Consider the following 21,048-nt stretch of genomic DNA (forward strand, 5'->3'; position numbering starts at 1 on the left):
CAGCGTTGAATGACCTCATAAGCCTAAATTTTATACTCCAATCCATTGAGGTCCTACAGTAACAAAAAAGAAACCATACATACCATAAATGCTAAACTTTAAGAAGTGAAGAGTAGTGAAACTGATCAACTTTGCTTAAATCTCATGTGGTATAATGTTTTGTGACATTGTCTTCCTTATATACTTTACTCTCTGAAATACCCTTTGACCATGTGGCCCACTGTCCCATAATGGAAGATCTTATTCTTCCTTTGACAGGAGTTATATGGGAGTTTACATTGTAATAATATTGTGGAAGTAAAAGTAAAAGTATTTCATTATTAACCAGTTAAAAAATTACTACATTGCAGTACAGGTAATATATCTATAAGCAGTCATTTTTCTAATTGCATCTTTCTCCCATTTCATTTATTTATTTATTTTTTTTTTTTAATCACAGGTATGACCCTCAGAGCAACAGATGGACAAAAGTAGCGTCTATGAACACTAGACGTTTAGGTGTGGCTGTTGCTGTTCTTGGTGGCTTTTTGTATGCTGTTGGGGGTTCAGATGGACAAAGCCCACTTAACACAGGTACAAAGCTCAGTTTGTTAAGCTTAGGTTATTAATATTACCTGGACAAGAGTAAGCCGTGCATTCAAAGTTAACTATAAAACATCAGTTGTTGTCATCATCATGAATGTTTTTCAATCAGCTTTTCACCTCGGGTTAAAAGCAAGTTCTCATAACCCTTGCCTGTTGTATACTCTTTCTTGTGGGAAAGTTGTGAGGTTGAACTCTATACTATCTACCAAATATAACAAGAGGTGCTCAAAATTGTTGCAAAATATACATAAAATAGTGGAAATTTTGATGCCTGAAATGCATTACAAGAGAAAGTGAAGAAGAGGGGCATTGAGAATTCTCTAATGTTAGATACGCAGGTCTGATAGGAGATCAAACAATTTACCTTGAGGACACACTGGAACTGTGAAGCAGGAGTTGGGAGCATTGAAAAAAAACAGTAGTTATGTCATTGATGAAATTACCTTCATAAGAAAATTGTTGAATATATATAGCTTATATTTGGTTGAAAGACATAAAAAATGTGTAAATTTATTACATTTAATTTGGCAGGTAACCAATATGCATTATTCATGTTTTATTTTTCACTTCTGTCGTATGGTTTTTCCATTCGTATTCTTTCTTCCATCTTATTTTCCAGCCTCTTCTAACAATTGTTTCATTGTGAAATTGCGAGTTTTTACTCCTGTTACACCTTCAAAACCTTTTACTCGCAATTTTCCTTTCAGCACTTAATGACCTCACAGGTCCCAGCACTTGGCCTTCAGCCTAAATTCTATAATCAATTCTTTTTATTTTCAGTGGAACGATTTGACCCAAAATTGAGCAAGTGGACGATGATGCCAGCCATGAGTACACGACGTAAGCACCTAGGTTGTGCAGTTTACAACAACATGATCTATGCTGTTGGTGGTAGGGATGACTGCACTGAGCTTTCGAGCGCAGAGCGTTATAATCCTCACACTAATCAGTGGAGTCCGATTGTAGCAATGACATCCAGGAGGAGTGGAGTAAGTAATGTTGTTTGTTTAAGTTTCCTATACAGTAGTTTAGTTCTTTTTAAGGAGGCCAGCCAGTGTTGGGGAATTGACCATTTCTTAGGATATTATTATTGTTTTTATGTCCAAATAAAGGACATCAGTTACTTCTTAAGCTTGCATAGATCGTGCAGTTTAAATTAATCATTTTAAATAGTAGAAATCAAACCTTTCTAAAAAGATGTTGTTTATACGCGAACAAACCTTTGGTCTTAACAATAGGATAATTTCTAGCGCTTACCTGGATCCGGTTAAAAAAACAGATGAAAGCAAGGAATCTTGTGATGTCTGGCAACGCATGCGTGGATCGGGTGAAGAGTGGTCAAAGACCACTCACCTACGCCACCGCATCAGTCTTTTCTTTAACTGCCTGAGAGAGAGTTGTGGTTAACCTCTCTTGGCCTTTACCCGGTTCATTGCCCATTTCACTTGTATAGTGTTTGTGTGTGTTTGGCTGTTATTATGGCTTCTGCTCCTTCTCGGCCTCGTCAGTGTGTGCCCTGGGATTCAAGATTTTCTGTGTTCTGGTTTTTTGGCTTCACTGGCAACTGATCCCCACATCACATGTAGCAGGTGCCATTCTAATTTTTGTATTATAACGAATCCTTGCACAGAGTGCTGGGCATGGCCTAAAGAGCAATGGAAGTTGTTTTATAGCAAGAGAGAGCATCGGAGGGTTTCGACTCTTCCTTCTTGGGAAGGTTTTTCGCCTCTTCTCGATGCTTTGTCTCCTGCAGTATTCACCCCCAATAGTAGCATTGTTCCTGTGTCTCCTTCCTTTTCTTCCATTGATTTATCGCTGGAAGTATTGGGAGTCCACCAGGCTGATTTTTGTAATGTCGCCTCTTCTTCTTCGGGAGTTAATTAGATTCCCGGGAAGGGGGAGGCTTTTTCATCATTCTCATTTATTCCAGAGTCGGAGGCGTCCAAGATGGCAGCGATTTGGAAGACGCTTGGGCTATGGGGTCCCCTGTCCATGGAGGGGTTGCTAGCACTTTTTATGGAGGCTCGCTAACCTCCTCCTCAGGCTGGCCAGGCCATCCCCCCCTCCCCCTGGCCTCATCTTCGTGGGTAGCCGAGGTCAGCCATCTTGTATTGCTCCGCCAGTGACCGTTGCTGCTTCTTCAAGTCAGAGGGAAGCCGTGGTGTCAGCCCCGTTGATGACGTCACGGGATCCATCGTGTATTCCTCCGCCAGTGGCATCTGATGCCCCTTCACACCGAGGGGAAGCCATGATGTCATCACCACTTGTGACGTCACTCCCAGTCGTCTCCTCTGCACTGCCTTTCTCAGCCATGACGTCATCTCCGCCACCTAGTTGGCTACATCTCCCTTCCATGTCATCAGAGCCGCCTTTTGCAGATCAGTCTGAGGTTATATGCCAGGCAGTGCTTCAGAGGTTAGACTCTGTTTTGGATGATAAGTTGGCTGCCTTGTCGGTTGGGAGGAGTGGAAGGAAACATGTTGCTTCGTCCCTGCCTCCTGCGAAGAGATCGCATAAGAAACCAGTGCTGTCTTCCTCTCCCTCTTCCCCCTCTATGCCACGTCGGCGCATCAAGCGTTGGAAGGCTAAGGACTTTGCTCTTTCTTCGCCTACGAGGGAGGAACAACGCGGACGTGTTCTCAAGAGCGTTGGTATTTTGGAGTGTTAGTGTATTTTCCCTTGTGATCTGCAGTGGCTGCTTCGTCCTCTGCATCGAATCGCGGGCATGTTGCAACCTCCCCCGTCCGTGCACATCGCAAGTGTGTTGCAACATCCCCCATCCATGCACATCGCAGGCGTGTTGCAACCTCCCCTGTCTGTGCACATGATGCAAGTGCTCCTTCTTCTCCAGGGCCTATTCATTGTCATAAGGATCTCAAGGCACCTGTCAAGAGGCCGAAGGTGGTGAGCGCGGAGTTGGTGCAGCAGGAGTGTTTGCCTGCCCCTCTCACTGGTGCTTCTAAGAGTTCGACTCGGGGGATTCTCCTTCGATCTCGAGTATTTGGGATTCCTCTCCAACTCACGTTCATACGTCTGCCACGCCCGTGACCATTCACGGACATGTTAATGAGTCATCTGTTGGAAGAGCACGTAGTGATGTTCCTAGTGTTATAGTGGGTTCATCTCAGGAGTCGACACGTGGACCCAGCCCAGACAGGTTAGTTGGTGTTTCGGGCTGATTGGCTGCTGATCCTTCTGTTAATTTTAATGGGGAGTGTGCCTCAGAGGAGCCTACACATCCTTCTCGTCATCGGTCTCCGTTGCCGGAGCAGGAGGAGGGAGACACAAGAGTTTTTGTCTTCATTTTTGGAAGTTGTTGATCTCATTCTTTGGGTTCAACAGTTTGGGGAGTAGGACTCAGGCTCGGTCGTCTTACACTCCTTTTGGTTGGAAGCCTTGGTGGGAGCTACACAGGATTCCAAATCATCTCTTTAGCTTCCCATGTTGGGGCACGTCCAGTGGGTCTTGCATAAGGTTAACGCCTCTGTTTCGGACCGGGATGGTTCGCTTCGCTCTAGGGGGCTCTGCCAAGCTACTACCCCCGCCTCTCACAAGACAGGAAGTACTATGTTACGAACTCTCCATTTCTGATGTTGTGCCATCTTAACCCAGACGTCATTCGCCTGACACCGGGATTGACTTTAGAGCAGGTGAGGTCGGTGGCTCCGTCCTTGTCTCTGCAAGATGCCTCAGCATTGAAATCTACGGCATTCTCCATGTTGCAGACGGTTTCTTGGCTGGACTTCTGGTTTGTTGTCATTGCCAAGATAGCTTTTGACAGGTCCCCCAGAAGGGTTGGTGAGTGCATCCTTGCTTGCCAGTCTGTTGCAGTCCGGAGGCAAGGTGTTTTCGTATATGGCTCACCTCAGTGTTAATTTAAAGGCTAACCTTCTTCTGATTAGAAGAGACGCGTCTTTGTCTAGGATGGAGAGATCAGTTGACACGGAGTCCTTGCTGGCATTGAGGAACGGAGATCTGTTGGAGACCCAATATTTGTTTCCTCGGACCAATTTCGAGAATGCTATAGACTGGCGCCGGGCTGACATCAAAGACTGGTGCACCAGGCTGTGTCTAAGTCGGAGTCTCGTCCTCTTCCTACCCCTGTTCAGCAGCAGTCAAGAAGATCGTCGCCTGGTAGGCTGTCAAGGAATTCGAGTTCGGCAGGGCCTTCCTGTTTGGGTCGGCCTAGGTCTGAGGATCAACGTCCCTTTCGCTCTCGTTCCTTTAAGCCAAGAAGGGGCCCAAGGGGCAGAGGTAAAGGGGGCCATCGGTAGGTTAGGCGCCTCTCCCTCTCCTGCGCCATGGGTTGGGGGGTTGCCTGGTGGGCCATTGGGCCAGGTGGCAGAGAAGTGGGTAGTAGATGTCCTTTGGGTGGGGTACCTTCTGCCATTCGACTTCTCTCCTCTGTCGGACAAGCCGCAGCTTAGGAAGGCATATCCTCCAGATTCTCGGAAGTTCTTGGCTCTTCAGGAGAAAGTGCAGAAGATGCTGGACAAGGATGCAATAGAGGAAGAGGTGCGTCCGTCTCTGGGGTTTTACAGTCACATCTTAGTGCCCAAGGCATCGGGAGGATGGAGACCTGTGATCGACTTATCCACCTTGAATCACTTCATCAGGAAGACACAGTTTATGATGGAGACCCTGCTTTTGGTGTTGGCAGCCGTGAGGGAAGGCGACTTCATGCTGTTAATAGACTTGAGGGACGCATACTTCCAAATCCCTGTTCATCCGACGTCCAGGAAGTTCCTTCGCTTCTCTCTTGGGGACAAGGTCTTCGAGTTCAAAGTCCTATGCTTGGGGCTGACAACAGCCCCTTAAGTGTTCACAAGGGTCTTCTCTCTCGTGTCAAGTTGGGCTCATGCTCAGGGGATCTGTTTGCTGAGGTACCTCGATGATTGGTTGGTCTTGGCAGTTTCCAGGGAAAAGCTGCTGCAGGACAGGGATTGCCTACTCCGGTTCTGTCTAAACTGGGCATCGTAGTCAACCAGGAAAAGTCGAACCTCATACAGAGTCAAAGGATTCTCTACCTGGGCATTGTCATTGGATCAGAGATTGGAGAAGTTGCAGGTGGCAGCGCGCGACTTCCTGTCGGAACCACATCAGTCAGCTCATCAGTGGCAGGTTCTTCTGGGAGTTGTCTTCCCTGGAGAAGCTGGTCCCTCATGGGTGTCTTCATCTTCGGTCTCTGCAATGGAGACTGGGAGAATTCTGGTCTCCGGCAGGGGACACACCCCTGTTAAAGGTTCCTCTGTCTCTGGAAGTGTGAGAAGACTTTCGTTGGTGGTTGGACGACCAGAATCTTTCGAAGGGTGTCCCTCTGCGTTCTCTTCCACCGGACTTCCATCTGTTCTCAGACGCCTCCCTAGCAGGTTGGGGGGCTCATTTAGGCGGCCTCATCGCTTCAGGCGGTTGGAGGACAAGCAGCAACATATCAACATCTTGGAGTTGAAGGCAGCCTTCCTGGGTCTGAAGGAGTTATGGGAGAAGGTAGGTCATTCTGTCGTTCTCATGTCGGACAACACCATGATAGTAGCCTATGTGAACAAGCAGGGAGGCCTGGTTTCTCGTCAACTTCACCCCTTGACCGTTGAGGTGCACCACTGGGTGGTCAGCAATTCGGTAGTCTCAGCCAGGTATATCCCAGGCAAACAGAATGTGGTCACAGACAAACTCAGTCGTCGGGGTCATATCCTAGGCAGAGTGGTCCTTTCATCAAGTGGTAGCAGACAAGCTTATCCAGGTTTTGGGGAGACCCATGCTGGACCTTTTTGCGACTCACTTCAACAGGAAGCTGGAGATATTCTGTTCAGTGGTCCTAGATCCTTTAGCATTAGCAGAGGACACATTCCAACATCCCTGGGACAACCTGGAGGTGTATGCCTTCCCTCTGTTTTGTTTGATCCATCAAGTTCTGAACAGGGTAATAAGTTCACAGTCTCAGGATGACTTTGGTATCCCTTCTGTGGCCTCAGGCGGAATGGTTCCCAGATCTGTTGTCGTCGTTGTCAGAGGTTCCGAGGGAGATTCCCCCTTGGCAACATCTCTGTGTCAGCCCCATGCGGAAAGGTTCCACCAGTCAGTAGAATCCTTGTCTCTTCACGGTTGGAGGCTATCAAGTATCTCCACCAAGCGAGAAGCTTTTCTCAGAGAACAGCAGGGCATTTGTCCAGCAGTCTCAGAAAATCGGCCTCTTCAGTTTACCAAGGCAAATGGGCAATCTACTGTGATTGGTGTCGTAAATGGGGTTTTTCTCCACTCGCAACCTCTATTCAGCGAATAGCAGACTTTTGAACCTTCCTCAGAGATGAGAAACGTTTGTCCGTATCTGCCATTAGAGGCTACAGGGTGGCCCTGAGTTTGGTGTTACGCCTTAGAGGTGTCGACATCTCTTCTTAAGAACTTTCCTTGCTAGTTTAGTTAAGGGGTTTGAGCAGTCGAGTTCTTCTAGAGAGCTCAAGCCTCCCATGTCGCTCATCTGACTGGAACTTGACACTCAAGACAGTTTTCCTTCTGGCCTTGGCATCTTCCAAGAGGGTAGGAGAGCTCCACAGTCTGAGCTATGATGTGAAGCACACCAGGGGTTGGGGGTCGGTGTCCTTCGAATTTGTCCCAGAATTCGTGGCCAAGACCCAAAATCCCTCTGTGCACAGTGACAGGTTCGCTTTCATTTTCTATTCCATCACTGAGTGACTTGTGGGTGGTGATGCTCAAGAGCTTTTGTTGTGCCCTGTCCAGGCCCTGCATTGCTATCTTAAAAGGACTCGGCACCTTAGACCAGGCTGCCGCAGACTTTTTGTTAGCACAGGCCGTACGAAGAAAGAGGTGTCTAAGAATACTATCTCTTTCTGGGTACGGGAACCCATCAGACAAGCATACTTGACTCTTGATGATTCCACCACCACGTCTGTGCAGGTTAGAGCGCATGACGTTAGGGGTATTGGTCCCTCTCTGGCTCTCAAATAGAACTTGGTATAACGAGTTGTTGCTCGTTAAAGCAGTTTAGCATCCTTTACTACCTATTTATTTATTTATGTAAATAGCTGTTATGATAATTATCTTACATTAAGTTAAACCTTACTGTTAAACCTAAGGGGAGTATTCCTTTGGAGTTTGTAGCATTAGCTTACATATATGGCTCTACTGTATATTTGACTTATACTAATAAAGTCTTGGATTATTATGAAGAAGGTTTACTCTCCAACTTATCTCACTTGGCTGTACATAGTGCTGAGCGCTGGTACATACTTGGTTATGCCAGTCCACGTACACCTCTTAACACGTTCACCTCTTTCTATCTTAAGGATGTTGCTCAAAGATCTGTGGACGCATTTTCCCTGGGTCCTGTGGTGACTGCCCAACAGGTTGTGTAACTCATAGTTGCCCTTAACAGGGCACTTTTGTATCTTACCTAAGATGATTGTGTGGATGAGAGAATGACTGAGTTGGCTGGTCTCCTTTCTCTTGTACCTTTCCTTCTTCCTTTGGCCGGGTTAAGGAATAGACACGTCATTCACTGGACTGGTCTGATACAGGTGAGTAAGGTAGTGATACTGATAGTGTGGTCGCTTCATATACAAATATCAAACCCTCTATTCGGTAGCTTATGCTCCACTCCTTAGCAAGGAGTTGGGAGTAGTACAAACCCTGGTGTATTGATTTGCTTTGGACAGTCAAAGTTTCTCTTTGGTTCCCTATACAATGGTTCTCCCATATATCATTGTACGTCACTCAGGGTCTGAGTGGTTAGATATCAATTTATCTAGCTTCTCAACAGGCTTCAGTCCCTCTCCAGAAGTCATTTCTTCTGGAAGATGGACTGGTGGGTAGGCCCCCCAGCCAGTTTAGGATGTCTTGTACCTCCCTCCAAGTATGAGTATCCTATTGTTAAGACCGAAGGTTTGTCCTCTTATGAACAAATGACAAAGTTTCTTTCTAAGACAATTTGTATTTTTCATAGCTAGAAACCTAAGGTCTTAACATTATACTGCCCGCCTCTAGCCGCCCCTCTGTGTGTCAAGACATCCTGAGTTGGGAAAGACTGACGCAGTGGCGTAGGTGAGTGGTCCTTGACCACTCTTCACCCGATTTACGCATGCGTTGCCAGATATCACAAGATTCCTTGCTTTCATCTGTTTTTAACTGGATCCAGCTAGGTCCTAGAAATTATCCTATTGTTAAAACCTCAGGTTTGTAGCTATGAAAAATACAAATTGTCTTGGAAAATTTTTTATTTTTGGTGCTGAATGACTTCCCTGGGAGAAGGGGAATGACTGTCAGATTCATTTCAGCTGTGTAATTCATAAAATAGGAGTTTTATATATATATATATATATATATATATATATCTATATATATAATAATAATAATATATTATATTATATATATATATATATATAATAGATATATATATATATTCTGTAAAAATATGAAAAAGTTATATTTGAGATTAAAATGAAAAAAAAAATTGTATATATGTTCCATAGAGAAATCTGTGAATAGGTGAGTCCGCGAATAGCGGTGGTCGACTGTACGTGTCAATTTAACACTTAATATAGGAATGAGAAAATTGTTAATTATAGGAATGAGAAAATTGTTTGAGAAGTACAACAGTAGAAAACATTTTTGTAAAGAGTGATGATGCTCTTAGATTACATTTCTTTGTGGGCTTGGTTATTCTAGGGTGATTAAGGTAAAGGAAGATCAGGAATGTCTGGAGTCATTTTTTCTTCCATGAAAGTTTGTCTTATTGCTGCGTCCAATTTTGTTATCCAGGGTTAACAATTCACAGGTGCTGGGGTTCCTGTTTTGTTGATAGGGTTACAATATGAGGCAAGGGGCTGTTGAGTTGCCTGCTGCCTTTTTCTTCTCAGCAGCTCAGTGTAGCATGAAATGTTGGATGAAACCTTTGGCTTGCATGGCAGTTTCATTTCAAATGAGGACCTTATATTAGGGATAGTATGGAACATCAGTATCATGGAATGGTTACATTTTGGAATTTCTTCCTCTTTATTCTGTGCCATTGCTTCATATTCCAAGTTTTGCTGTTCATATTCAAGCAAGTCTTCGTGTTATCCCTACTAGTACAAATACAGTGACTACACTGAAGTAGGTTTTCTAAGGTTTTAATGCGTGAGGTAGTGTATGCTTAAGGTATCCAGTGGTCTCTAAAAAGTAGTGTGGTTACATAGCAAATACCCAGCCAGTTCAAAAAGGATCAGTGAGCTCAGTGGCTAATCATTAGAGATCACATATGAGAGGATTTGTTCAGCAGGACAGTTGAAATAAGAGAAATTTCCCCAGAAGGAGAGTTGTTTTCTATGCAATTGCAGAAACTCATCCTCACAATAGTAGATGCTTAACCTAAAACTTGTTTCCACCCATTCACCCTTTTATTTTAGACCTCTTGAAGAATCTTGAGTAAGATTCCTTCTTGTGCTGTCTAAGGGTCTTTGTATATATGTAGTATTTCTAGGTGGTACAGTACAAATTGCAAATTTATATTTTTTGTTGTTATGAATACTTTCTACTGTTCCATTCCCAGAGAACTGGTTTTTGTTGAGGAAATATTTTGTATTCCTTATGCAAGTGTAGAAGCAAAATTGTGCTCCCAAAAAGATTGTGGTTCTGCAATCTACCTCAGGTTTCATCCATGGATATTTCATGAAAGTTTTGTTAGGTCCTGGAGTGAGAGTCACACAGGTAGAACCTTTATGAACTGTTTCTTTGTCAGTCATCTATCCTCATTAATTTTACTTTGTTACAACCAGAATTTACTGTACAAATCTCATTGTTATGTTAGTGTTAAGGGTTTGCTGATTTATTACAAGTTGAAGCCATGTGTGGGATAGTCTAAAATTACTCTGTAGTTATTCTTTTATAAATGACTACCGCCCACGTTTATAGACAGTAATTTGCGCTTGGTATGAATGATGAAACAGTATTTTTATTTAACTCTCTCTCTCTCTCTCTCTCTCTCTCTCTCTCTCTCTCTCTCTCTACTCTCTCTCTCTCCCTATCGTCTCTCTCTCTCTCTCTCTCTCTCATTAACATACAGTCTTCCCTCCATGCAATGAATCCCAGTTGCACCAGCTTGGACAAATCTTTGGTTCTCTTAATACCTTGGTTACCCAATTTTTGGGGTTGTTTTTTATTTTATATATATATATATATAGATATATATATATATATATATATATAAATATTACACATAAATTTTGCTGCATATATACAAGCAATAAGATGGCAGTGTACTTGAACTAATTAACCCTCTTATGCCGACTGGACGTATTTTACGTCGACATTTTTTGTCTCCCGTGTGCCGACTGGACGTATTTTACGTCGACTTACAAAAGTTTTTTTTAAATTCGCGGAAAAATACTTATAGGCCTACCAGCCTAAAACTTTTGAATCATGCGTCTTGGGGGATGCTAGGAGTTCACGGATCAAGGTGTTGTTTTGTTTACAATCGTTACGCAGGCGCGCAAGCGCGAATTTCTTTCTTGCCGCACTAAAAAGTATCTGTGACACATCTCGGAAATTATTTCGTCACTTTGACATAATTTTTGTACCATTGTAAATTAGCCGTTACATAAAGTATTATATATGAAAATGTGCGCATTTTTATGTAGAATACAACAATAAAATACTCATGATTGTAGCTTTTATCAGTTTTGAGATATTTTCATATAAATAACGATAATTGCCAAAATTTCAACCTTCGGTCAACTTTGACTACCGAAATAAAGGTCGAAAAACGCAATTGTAAGCTAAAACTCTTATATTTTAGTAATATTCAATAATTTACCTTAATTTTTCAACTAATTGGAAGTCTCTAGCACAATATTTCGATTTATGGTGAATTTATGAAAAAACTTTTTCCTTACGTCCGCGTGGTAACTCTTCCGAAAAAAATCATACATGCGATTGTGGTAATGTTTGCACCATTTTAAAATTAGCCGTTATATAAAGTTTTATATATGGAAATGTGCGCAATTTCATGCACAATACAACTAAAAACAACCCATGGTTGTAGCTTTTATCAGTTTTGAGATATTTTCATATAAATAACGATAATTGCCAAAATTTCAACATTCGGTCAACTTTGACTCTACCGAAATGGTCGAAAAACGCAATTGTAAGCTAAAACGCTTATATTCTAGTAATATTCAAGCATTTACCTTCATTTTGCAACAAATTGGAAGTCTCTAGCACAATATTTGGATTTATGGTGAATTTATGAAAAAAAATAACATTTTCTTTACGTCCGCGTGGTAACTTCCGAAAAAATCATACGTGCGATTGTGGTAATGTTTGCACCATTTTAAATTAGCCGTTACATAAAGTTTTATGTATGAAAATGAGCGCAATTTTATGTAGAAAACAACCAAAAATAATTGAAGGTTGTAGCTTTTCTCATTTTTGAAATATTTGCATATAAATCACGATAAATAGAAAAAAAACCACGTTCGGTCAAATTTGACTCTACCGAAATGGTCGAAAAACGCAATTGTAAGCTAAAACTCTTACAGTCTAGTAATATTCAGTCATTTATCTTCATCTTGAAACAAATTCGAAGTCTCTAGCAAAATATTTAGATTTATGGTGAATTTAAAAAAAATCTTTCCTTCCCTCCGCGCGCGGATTCTCCGCCACAAATCTCCGAAATGCGTACGTTCCATTCTCGGAATATTTGCTCCGTTTCATATTAGGCATTTCATAGAGTTTTATATATGAAAATGTGCGCAATTTCATGTAGAATAAAACAAAAAATATTTGAACCTTGTAGCATTTCTTATTTTTGAAATAATTGCATATAAAAAATATATAGTATATAAAAAAAATTCGACATTCGGTCAACTTTAACTCGTCAGATATGGTCGAAAACTGCAATTGTAAGCTAATACTCTTACAGTATAGTAATATTCAATCATTTGTCTTCATTTAGAAAGAAATTGGAAGTCTCTAGGACAATATTTAGATTTATGGTGAATTTTTGAAAAAAATATTTGTTTACGTCCGCGCGTTACGAATTCATGCATTATTTTGTGATAATATTTTCTCTGTGTTGCTTTTATCATTTTACAATGTGTTATATACTAAAAGGATCGCAATTTAGTGTACATTACAACGAAAAAAAAAAAGTAACTTGTTACCTTTAATCGTTTTGCGCACAGAGCGATTTGAATACAATTATATATGAAATTTCGTTTTTGCGCCATCATATATTGCATTATTTATATATGATAATGATAATTTTTTTCATTTCTGATGGTTGCATACTAAACTTCAGCCAATGACAAAAAAAGGAGCCAAAAATGAACTCTTAATCTTGAAAACTAAGCGCGCTGTGATTTTTTGAAAAAAATATTTTTTCCGCTTCCGCGCTCACTCTGAAACACCTCCGGCACACGGGAGACAATTTTTTTTTTACCGCTTCGGCGTAAGAGGGTTAATCAGTTAGTCAACAATGAAAGTTGTTGGCAAGTTGAGAGTAGGGCATCCCTCTACAGATCTGCTTGACTTCTTAACCATTGACAGTGAGGCAGTTTGAACTCTGGATTGTATTCTACTTGCCAGAACTGCAAAGGAAGGTTTTCTGTTATGTATCCCTGAAACATAACTCAAACAATTTAGTATATTTTAGTTGATTATACATTTTTTTCTTTCTCTTTAATTAGGTGGGCTTAGCTGTTGTAAATGGAACGGTTATTTTGGTTGGTTATAATAAATTTTTTTCCCTTTGCTTTAAATAGGTGGGCCTAGCTGTTGTGAATGGAATGTTGTATGCAGTTGGAGGATTTGATGGAACTACATACTTGAAAACCATTGAAGTTTACGATCCTGATCAGAATCACTGGCGACTTTGTGGTTCCATGAATTATCGTCGATTGGGCGGAGGAGTGGGTGTAGTCAAACTTCCACATAACGAGGCTCATCTTTGGTGATTAAACGAAGGGCTAGAATTCTGGCTAGGGGTAACTGTCAGTGGAAAATTGGGCACAGGAAACAGTGGAATTTAAATAATTTGGGTATAAAAATGTCTAGTGTTGTATATCAAAGACTGTAAGTGTTATTTGTATTGATATACTACTATACCTTATTAGATAACTGAAGTGTTACCGGAAAGACTGTTACATTCGATATGACCAAGCACTTTCAGTTCTGCGAGACGACACCCATATTCCAAATCATTACTGTATTCCTCGTCATGCAAGTGACCACAAATATTTTTGATGCCAAAAGACCCAAACATTTCCAATTGAGACTGACACCTAATTTGCTAGAATTCTAGCTATGTACATTGGTATATAGACCTCGAAGTTATACAAAACTATTTGATACGGACATTTACAACCAAAACTTAGACCAGGTGTGTTGGTCAGGATGACGCCTGACAATGCGGTCATGAAAGAGAAAGATTGACCTTCAAAGAAACTCCTATTATTCAGCTGATTGTAGTTGTATAGGGCATGGTTTTGAACCCTATTTGTATTGCATTGCAAACTTCATTAAAAATTGTATTCAGATATTCTCTTAAATAGTTTGTAAGGCTTCTTCACAAAAGAGTTTTGATATAATTTTTTGGTAAAGGGATGGTGAATCAAGTCTGGTCTGAGTAATGCAAAATAAAAAAAATAAAAAGATTCCTCTGTGATTTGTCTTTTCTAGATGCTCGAGTTTTGAACAGTTTAGTTTTGGCCCTACGCTTTTATAGACAACTGTAAATAGCTGAAGAGAGAAGTATTAGTGTACTCATTCAGCAATGATATATACATATTTAGTGAGTGCACAGTAGTCATATTTTTACCAGTTTGGAACTTATCAATGATCTGTGGATTGACCAGTTTATCACTAGTCTTTCAGTGTGGTGTTACGCTCGAGGGTGTCCTCGATGACTCGGAAATGAAAGACAGACTTTTGAATGAGATGATCGCCCTCTTTTGAATGTCAAGTTCATTGCTTTAACTGTTACTTTGATGTGTAGGCAAGAAACTCAGTTATTTGTGGTTGGATTATCAGTATGAAGTCAGAAACTGGGAATGCAGTACAGTTCATAATATTGGGGGTTACTGGCTTGTTCAATGCTGCCATTTTAGTTCAGCTTAAATTTTTTTTTTTTTTTATAAATAATTGAAAGTTTTTGAGATATGTTTTTTTTTTTTTTGCTACATATAACCATATTTAGAGCTTATGATGTTATTTAATTGATGATTACATAAGATTTTAATAAAGTTCCCTATTTTAGTTATTATGAAGGATTTCTAATAGCAGGATTGATTTTACAATATTTACGTAGTGTAGAAGCATGGTCTAGTGAGTTATAATTTTAGTAAAGTTCATCCATCAACACTAAACAAGTTTAGATTTTAACCATTTTTATTGTTTGTTTTTATACACTTGGAAAGAATTTCATTTATTTGAAGTGCCCTCCCCCCTTTGTGATTAAAATAAAGTTTTTTCATTTAGTTTTGAAAAAAGATGGGATTGTTCCCCTTGTAATTTTGTCTGTACTTTGGTAAATTCTTGTGACAAGATGTCTAAACAAAAGGTGTAAAGTAAGGAAAATATCAAAGTAAACAGTAACTAATGAAAAGATCATGAAACTTGACTGGACATGCCCTCATGACACCTGGATCTGAAGAACTTGGCTGAAAATGGCCTAACTTAAACGTTTCCCCATCACGTGAGCATTAGTGTCACTTAATTTTTGTTCACTAGAAGTGTGAAGAATTTTCTTTTCATTTAGAACTTGGAAGGCACATTTGATTTGTTGGTTAGTAGTAAATGAGGTTTTTCATGTAAGAGAGTATACATATATTTTTTTCTCTCTCTTTACTAAAATTTTGTTTTTGTAGGAAGTATTTTTTTTTTTCTTTTGTGAACTTCTTCACTCTAGTTTGGGTAGAGAATCATTATATGGAAGAAGTTCAACCAAACCAGGATCATTCCGAGGGTAGCCATATTGCCTTTCCAGAAAGCATATTAAAAGGAGTTTGTTTCCGTGTCGTTTTCAGTCCGAAAATTCAAAAATGTACAGGGAAACTACATATCTTGCCTTCAAGACTGAAGATGTCTAATCTAAAGAATCAAGTCCTATAATCAAATTTTAATCACCCATGAAGTCTTTTAAATATTTTTATTTCACAATTTTTTAATTTTAAGTTTTGATGTCGAGTGTATTTTGGGAAAAATTGTCATATATACATAGCAATACAAGTACAGTGAGAAGCTCTTTTGTGTGACAAACGTAAAGACAAACATATCATTTCTTTGAGTTTTCTTCACCTGGGAATGACTTTTTTTCCCCTTTGCTGTGTCCCTTTGTCCTCCAGGTGCACCCCCTTTCATTCCTTTGACTATACACAGAATTTAGTAGTTAAATGAACTTTATAAAATTTTCTGGAACAGCCTGCCTTCCTTCTAAGAGAATTGCATAGTTTACTTGTAGTTAACACGTCATTTATTATTTTGGAATATGAAATTAATTAATTAGGAGTAGTACTATACACTTCAAAATGTTTTAAGTATTGCAGCCCTAAAATATGAAGTGTTGTCCATAATGTTACTTCATTCTGTACATCAATTATGTTTTGTTTGTATTCACATTTGGCATTCATATCTCAGATAGTACTGAATGAAGATATTCATCAGCTTTGTGGCCTTTATATTTAGAATTTTTAGTATGAGAGAATAATTTTGGCTCATATTTAGATGCTGTTTTGTTCATGTTCAAGATATAGGAAAATGAGTTATGTGGTATCATTACTTTGTTTAGCAACCTGTTTTCTTCCTAAGCCCCAAAAAGCAAAACATATTGTTCTATGATAATAGAAATTCATCTGAATTGATTGTTTTATGTATTGTGAATATACTTTTAATATTTTGAGAGATTATGGTCACACTTGCTATGGGGTCCTGTTCACTGGAAAAATACAGCAGATCTTCACAGCACAAACAAGTTTTTAACCCTAATGTTATGCAAGAATTGGATACATGTATTTCAAAGATTACCTTTAATTTTGACGCATACTTGCCTCAGCAGCTGTAGATATTGGTCGATGTTTTAAGAGCATAGAGTAAATTAAAGAAGTTAAATTACTTGTGCACTGTTTTGACAGATGTTTTAAAAAATGATTAAATAGCTCCTTGCTCGCAGATTCAACAAAAATTGGATGTTTAGTATGTGTCGAATTTTCATTCCTATTTGAAATACCTATACTGCGTGACAGTTGGTGGCAAATGTTACACCAACTTTAAATGACAAGTATAGCTTGAAGGCACCCAGTATGCAAAGAATTTATAATTTCTTAGTGACTGTAGGAATTAAGCTTTAATAGGTCTAGCCTAAAAATTTCTGGTGTTGTTTACCAGGTTTCCAATGTTAATGATATAAGCTCTATTTTTGCTCTAGTCTGAACTATGGTATGTACGTCTGCAACTTGGCACTTCCACACGAGTTGCATAACGTCTTTATCTTGTTTCGCTCTCACTTCCAGAATATTTTAAGAAAACCATCATTGCCCTGACAGAATTATTCTTGTTCATTGTATGGTAACAAACCTCTAATTCATGGTAATTGTCATCCTGAATTGGGGTTTACCATACAATAAATAATCCATGTACTACTTCACAGTTTGTAGTGCCCTTAAGCCATGCTTTTCCAATTTCAGGATATTCTCCCCAAGTCAGCTGCTTACTTGTTCTTTTTAAAAGCAATACCAAATGCATATAATTTAGAAAGTATAATTTACAAACATTGTGAAGTTCTAACCGTGACAGATCTTAAGTTCAGGTTTGGGTTTTGTCTTTAACTCTCCTTCCTGGGATCTATCTTCCTTTGCTCATTGCCCCTCTAAATTTTATATAGCTAAGACAGATATATTCCATAAAAACATTCCTTTACACTTGTGTAGTTTTGCTTTTAAGATAATGGAAAAAAAAGTTTGTTTTATGAAATTATCCAGTTTTGCTATTCAGTAGTTCACACCATATGAATTTGCTATTCAGCAGTTCACATCATAAGGAATTGTAATTACTGAAATAAAATTGCATTCAAGTACAGGTCCTTTTCCCATTAGCTCGATTTAAAATGTTTAAAAACTTGAAAACTTTTCATTTAAAACGTTTAAAAACTTGAAAACTTTTCTGTTACAGCCAAGCTATTGCTGAAGCCATTGTTTTTTAAGTGGGTAGAGAGTGTAGATGCAAAACAGACTGCCAATGAATGAATTTTTTTTTCTCTCTCCAGGTACCTGTTTTGTTAGGGCATTATGTATGTACTACTATTGAATTTGTTAGTCATATGGCTTTTGGAAGGTTGACAGCCTGACAGTGCAAAGGTTAATGATGAATCTAACAGGAAGTCGGGAAAGGTATCTGACCAGGTAATTGTCATTTATTGTTACCATTACATGCATAAAATTACTGCCTGAACATAAACAGTCACTACAGTGTATTATGAGCCTGTTTGTTGTAGCCAGAGATGTTCGTTATTATTATTGGCTTGGTCTCAACCACTTCAACCAGTTGACTGTACTGTATTACTGATGCTGCTGCTGATAATGCTGATAGGGGAAGCATGTGATGCATATTTTTATATCTGTGATTTATTTTATAATTATGGTTTAACTTGTGAAATGTAGTGTTCTTATACTTTAGGTAAAATCTCCATGATTTTTGGACATATAGATATGAAATAAAGTATGTGTTGAATTTTTGATAGATTTTTATTTCAGAAACTACTTATACCTACTGAGGTCTTGAAAAATTAGATGGGAAAAATTAAACAAGTTGAAAAAAATTTCCATGTCAAAAGATAAACTAAAAAAAAAATTAAGTACTGGCTGGCTTGTTGTGTGAAGCAGCTCTTTCTTATATCAAAAGTAGCTCTAAAGTTATGCTGTTTTTCCTTCTGTAACTCTCCCTGAGGTTTCAAAAAACTCTGATGATATAAAAATATAAATATGGAAAACTTTATAAAAGAACTTTTCTTAATTAAAAATGTCAATTTGCTAAGGTAAATAATATGTGCATTTAATTGTTAAAGTTTTTTCTCTGTCTTTTTAAACCAATTTCGTTTTCAGGGTTACTGCAGTTTTCCCGTAACTTATGATGTTCATCATTCTTTGGAGAGGAAAGTAGTTCTGCAAACTGGGGTAGTTTTATTTATGAAGAATAAACTGTAACAGTTACAGAGTGAATGGGAACTGAACAATGTCATCCATCTTCATGAAGATATCCTTCTTCAGGAGGAATCTGTCTGTGCTTCTGGAGTGAACTTGATCTGAGCAGAATGTGGCCCAAAACAACACAATGAAGGTTTTGTGCTGAAGAATGATAATTTCATGTAGATGAACACCATTCTTTAGTCACCATCGTCGTTACTCTGCATCTGACACAGTATTTATTATGCAACTGATACAGTATTTATTATAACTAAACGAAACTTACCTAGTTTGCAACTATTTTCCTCTCCAAAGAATGATGAATATTGGCAAATTAATGGCAGAATGCAGTAACCCTGAAAAAGCAATTGAATTCTTTAGATAGAGAAAATTCTATATAAAATGAGGCAGAAAAAAAACAAGTCATTTTATTAAATTTGCAATTATAATTTATTGCCATTGTAACTTTGTTATTAAATACCATGTAAAAATTGTCAGCATTGCTAGGCATTGTAATGTTAGCTGTAAGTCAAGTGTACTTTGCTAAATACCAGTTAATTATCCCATGTCGATATTTCAGTGCTGTTAAGCCTGTGGTGATCAAATTTTACTAGTCGTACAAACTGGTTGACTGGGACATTTCTGATTGTTTTTCAGGCCATGAATAACTAATATTTTACAAAACTAGGTAGAACACTTCCTTCCTAAGCATGTTGTTTTGCAAGTGATTAGCTACTGCCTACAACACTAAATGCTTAAAAGAGGGTCTTCTACCTATTATTGTAAAATATCAGTTATGTATTCATGATTTGATGTCCCAACCACCAGGAGTTCATGTGACTAGTAAAATTTGATCACCACAGGCCTAACAACATTGAAATATCAACATTGGGATAATGAACTGTGTAGTTTTCAAAGTACACTTAACTTACAGCGAATATTAAAATTGCCTAGCAATGCTGATAATTTTCATGGGGCATTATGGAAAGTTACAATATAATAAATTGTGAACAAGTCTTATCAACAGGGCTTATTTCTTGCTTTCTCTCTTTAAATCAACAGCTGAAAACCCTTACGAACAGTCGACAGACTATAATATATACCCAAGAGGACTCCAAAGGGAAATCAGCCTGCAGAGAGAAGGCCATTTTATAGGAAAAGCTGAAATATAAGTAAATATGGAGACATAGAAAATAAAACAGACACACCTGAAATTCAGGGAACAAGAGCAGGAAAGAATTTGCTCCTTACATTCATATTTGTGGACCAGAAAATTTCACAATTGCACAAAAAATATTCCACATTTTAGTTGTAGCCAATATAAAATTCTTCTCTCCTTCCTTCATATGCACCTTCTCCTAACATTTGTTTCAGAGTTCAACTGCGAGATTTTCCTCCTGTTACACCTTCAGACCTTTTTTACTGTAAAATTTGTTTCAGCACTGAATGACCTTATTATTCCAATCAATTTCTAGACTTTAGTTTTGTTAGTCTGTTTCCAGAGTCTATGAAAACCCCAGCGCGTCCACAAGTTAACATATATACGTACTTGGTGCACAACAATGGCAAATTACAGATGGTTGCTCCTCACAATAACAAAGACCCTTGTCCCACGAAAATCCATATGTCCACATGAAACACTTAATAATCATAAAAAAATATAAATCACTAAACCATGAAAGCCACAGTCCACCTGTAGGTGCTAATATGAACTAAACCACCAAAAATCTTTACAATAGATTAAACACAAGTGTAGTCAACATGAATAACACATATGTGGCACCAACAAAAACGAAAATATGCCATGAATATATCATTATGAGTTTGACAAACTGGCATCAACCATTTTTCCCCTATTCTGAGAAAATGTGTTTCAAAAATTTAGATCCTTTGCAGAGCTTCTCATAAACTTATCTTTTGAGGATATTTAGTTAGAAAATGTGACAACAACACAGACAGCTTTAGTTTTGATATGTTACAGAGTGACAAACCGAGACAACTTGAAATCCTAAATACTTTACAAAAATGAGAGACGCCACTTCGTCAAAACTGTAAAGATATGATATGGATAAAAGTTTCTAATTAAAGAGGACATTGGGTGCAGTGAATTACTCGGCAAATATAAAAACAATTGCTAAGCGTCATTGCGGAATTCACCTAATTAATAATTTGATAATGAGGGAAGGGGTAGGTTCAGCTGTACAGAAAAATCAATAGTTGAAGAGCTTATGCTAATGTTCACCGCTGCCCTAGGCTGATTGATAGTTTCACTAGTGTCAGGCTCGTTTTACGAATAACT

The 21,048-nt window shown here is 38.8% G+C and overlaps 1 protein-coding gene across 1 annotated transcript in view; it reads left to right on the forward strand.

Moving 5' to 3' along the window:
- Positions 1-18,302, forward strand: part of LOC135200432 (kelch-like protein diablo) — a gene marked incomplete at its 5' end in the record, with an annotated part of 51,064 nt that extends 32,762 nt beyond the window's left edge. Inside the window, 3 exon segments of the mRNA XM_064229067.1 lie at positions 440-573; positions 1,366-1,574; positions 13,338-18,302. Coding sequence (XP_064085137.1) covers positions 440-573; positions 1,366-1,574; positions 13,338-13,529 — 535 coding nt within the window. The 3' untranslated portion in view covers positions 13,530-18,302.
- Between the last annotated feature and the right edge of the window lie 2,746 nt (positions 18,303-21,048).

The sequence above is a fragment of the Macrobrachium nipponense genome, chromosome 26 (assembly GCF_015104395.2).
Source record: "Macrobrachium nipponense isolate FS-2020 chromosome 26, ASM1510439v2, whole genome shotgun sequence".
In the NCBI taxonomy this organism is placed as follows: Eukaryota; Metazoa; Arthropoda; class Malacostraca; order Decapoda; family Palaemonidae; genus Macrobrachium; species Macrobrachium nipponense.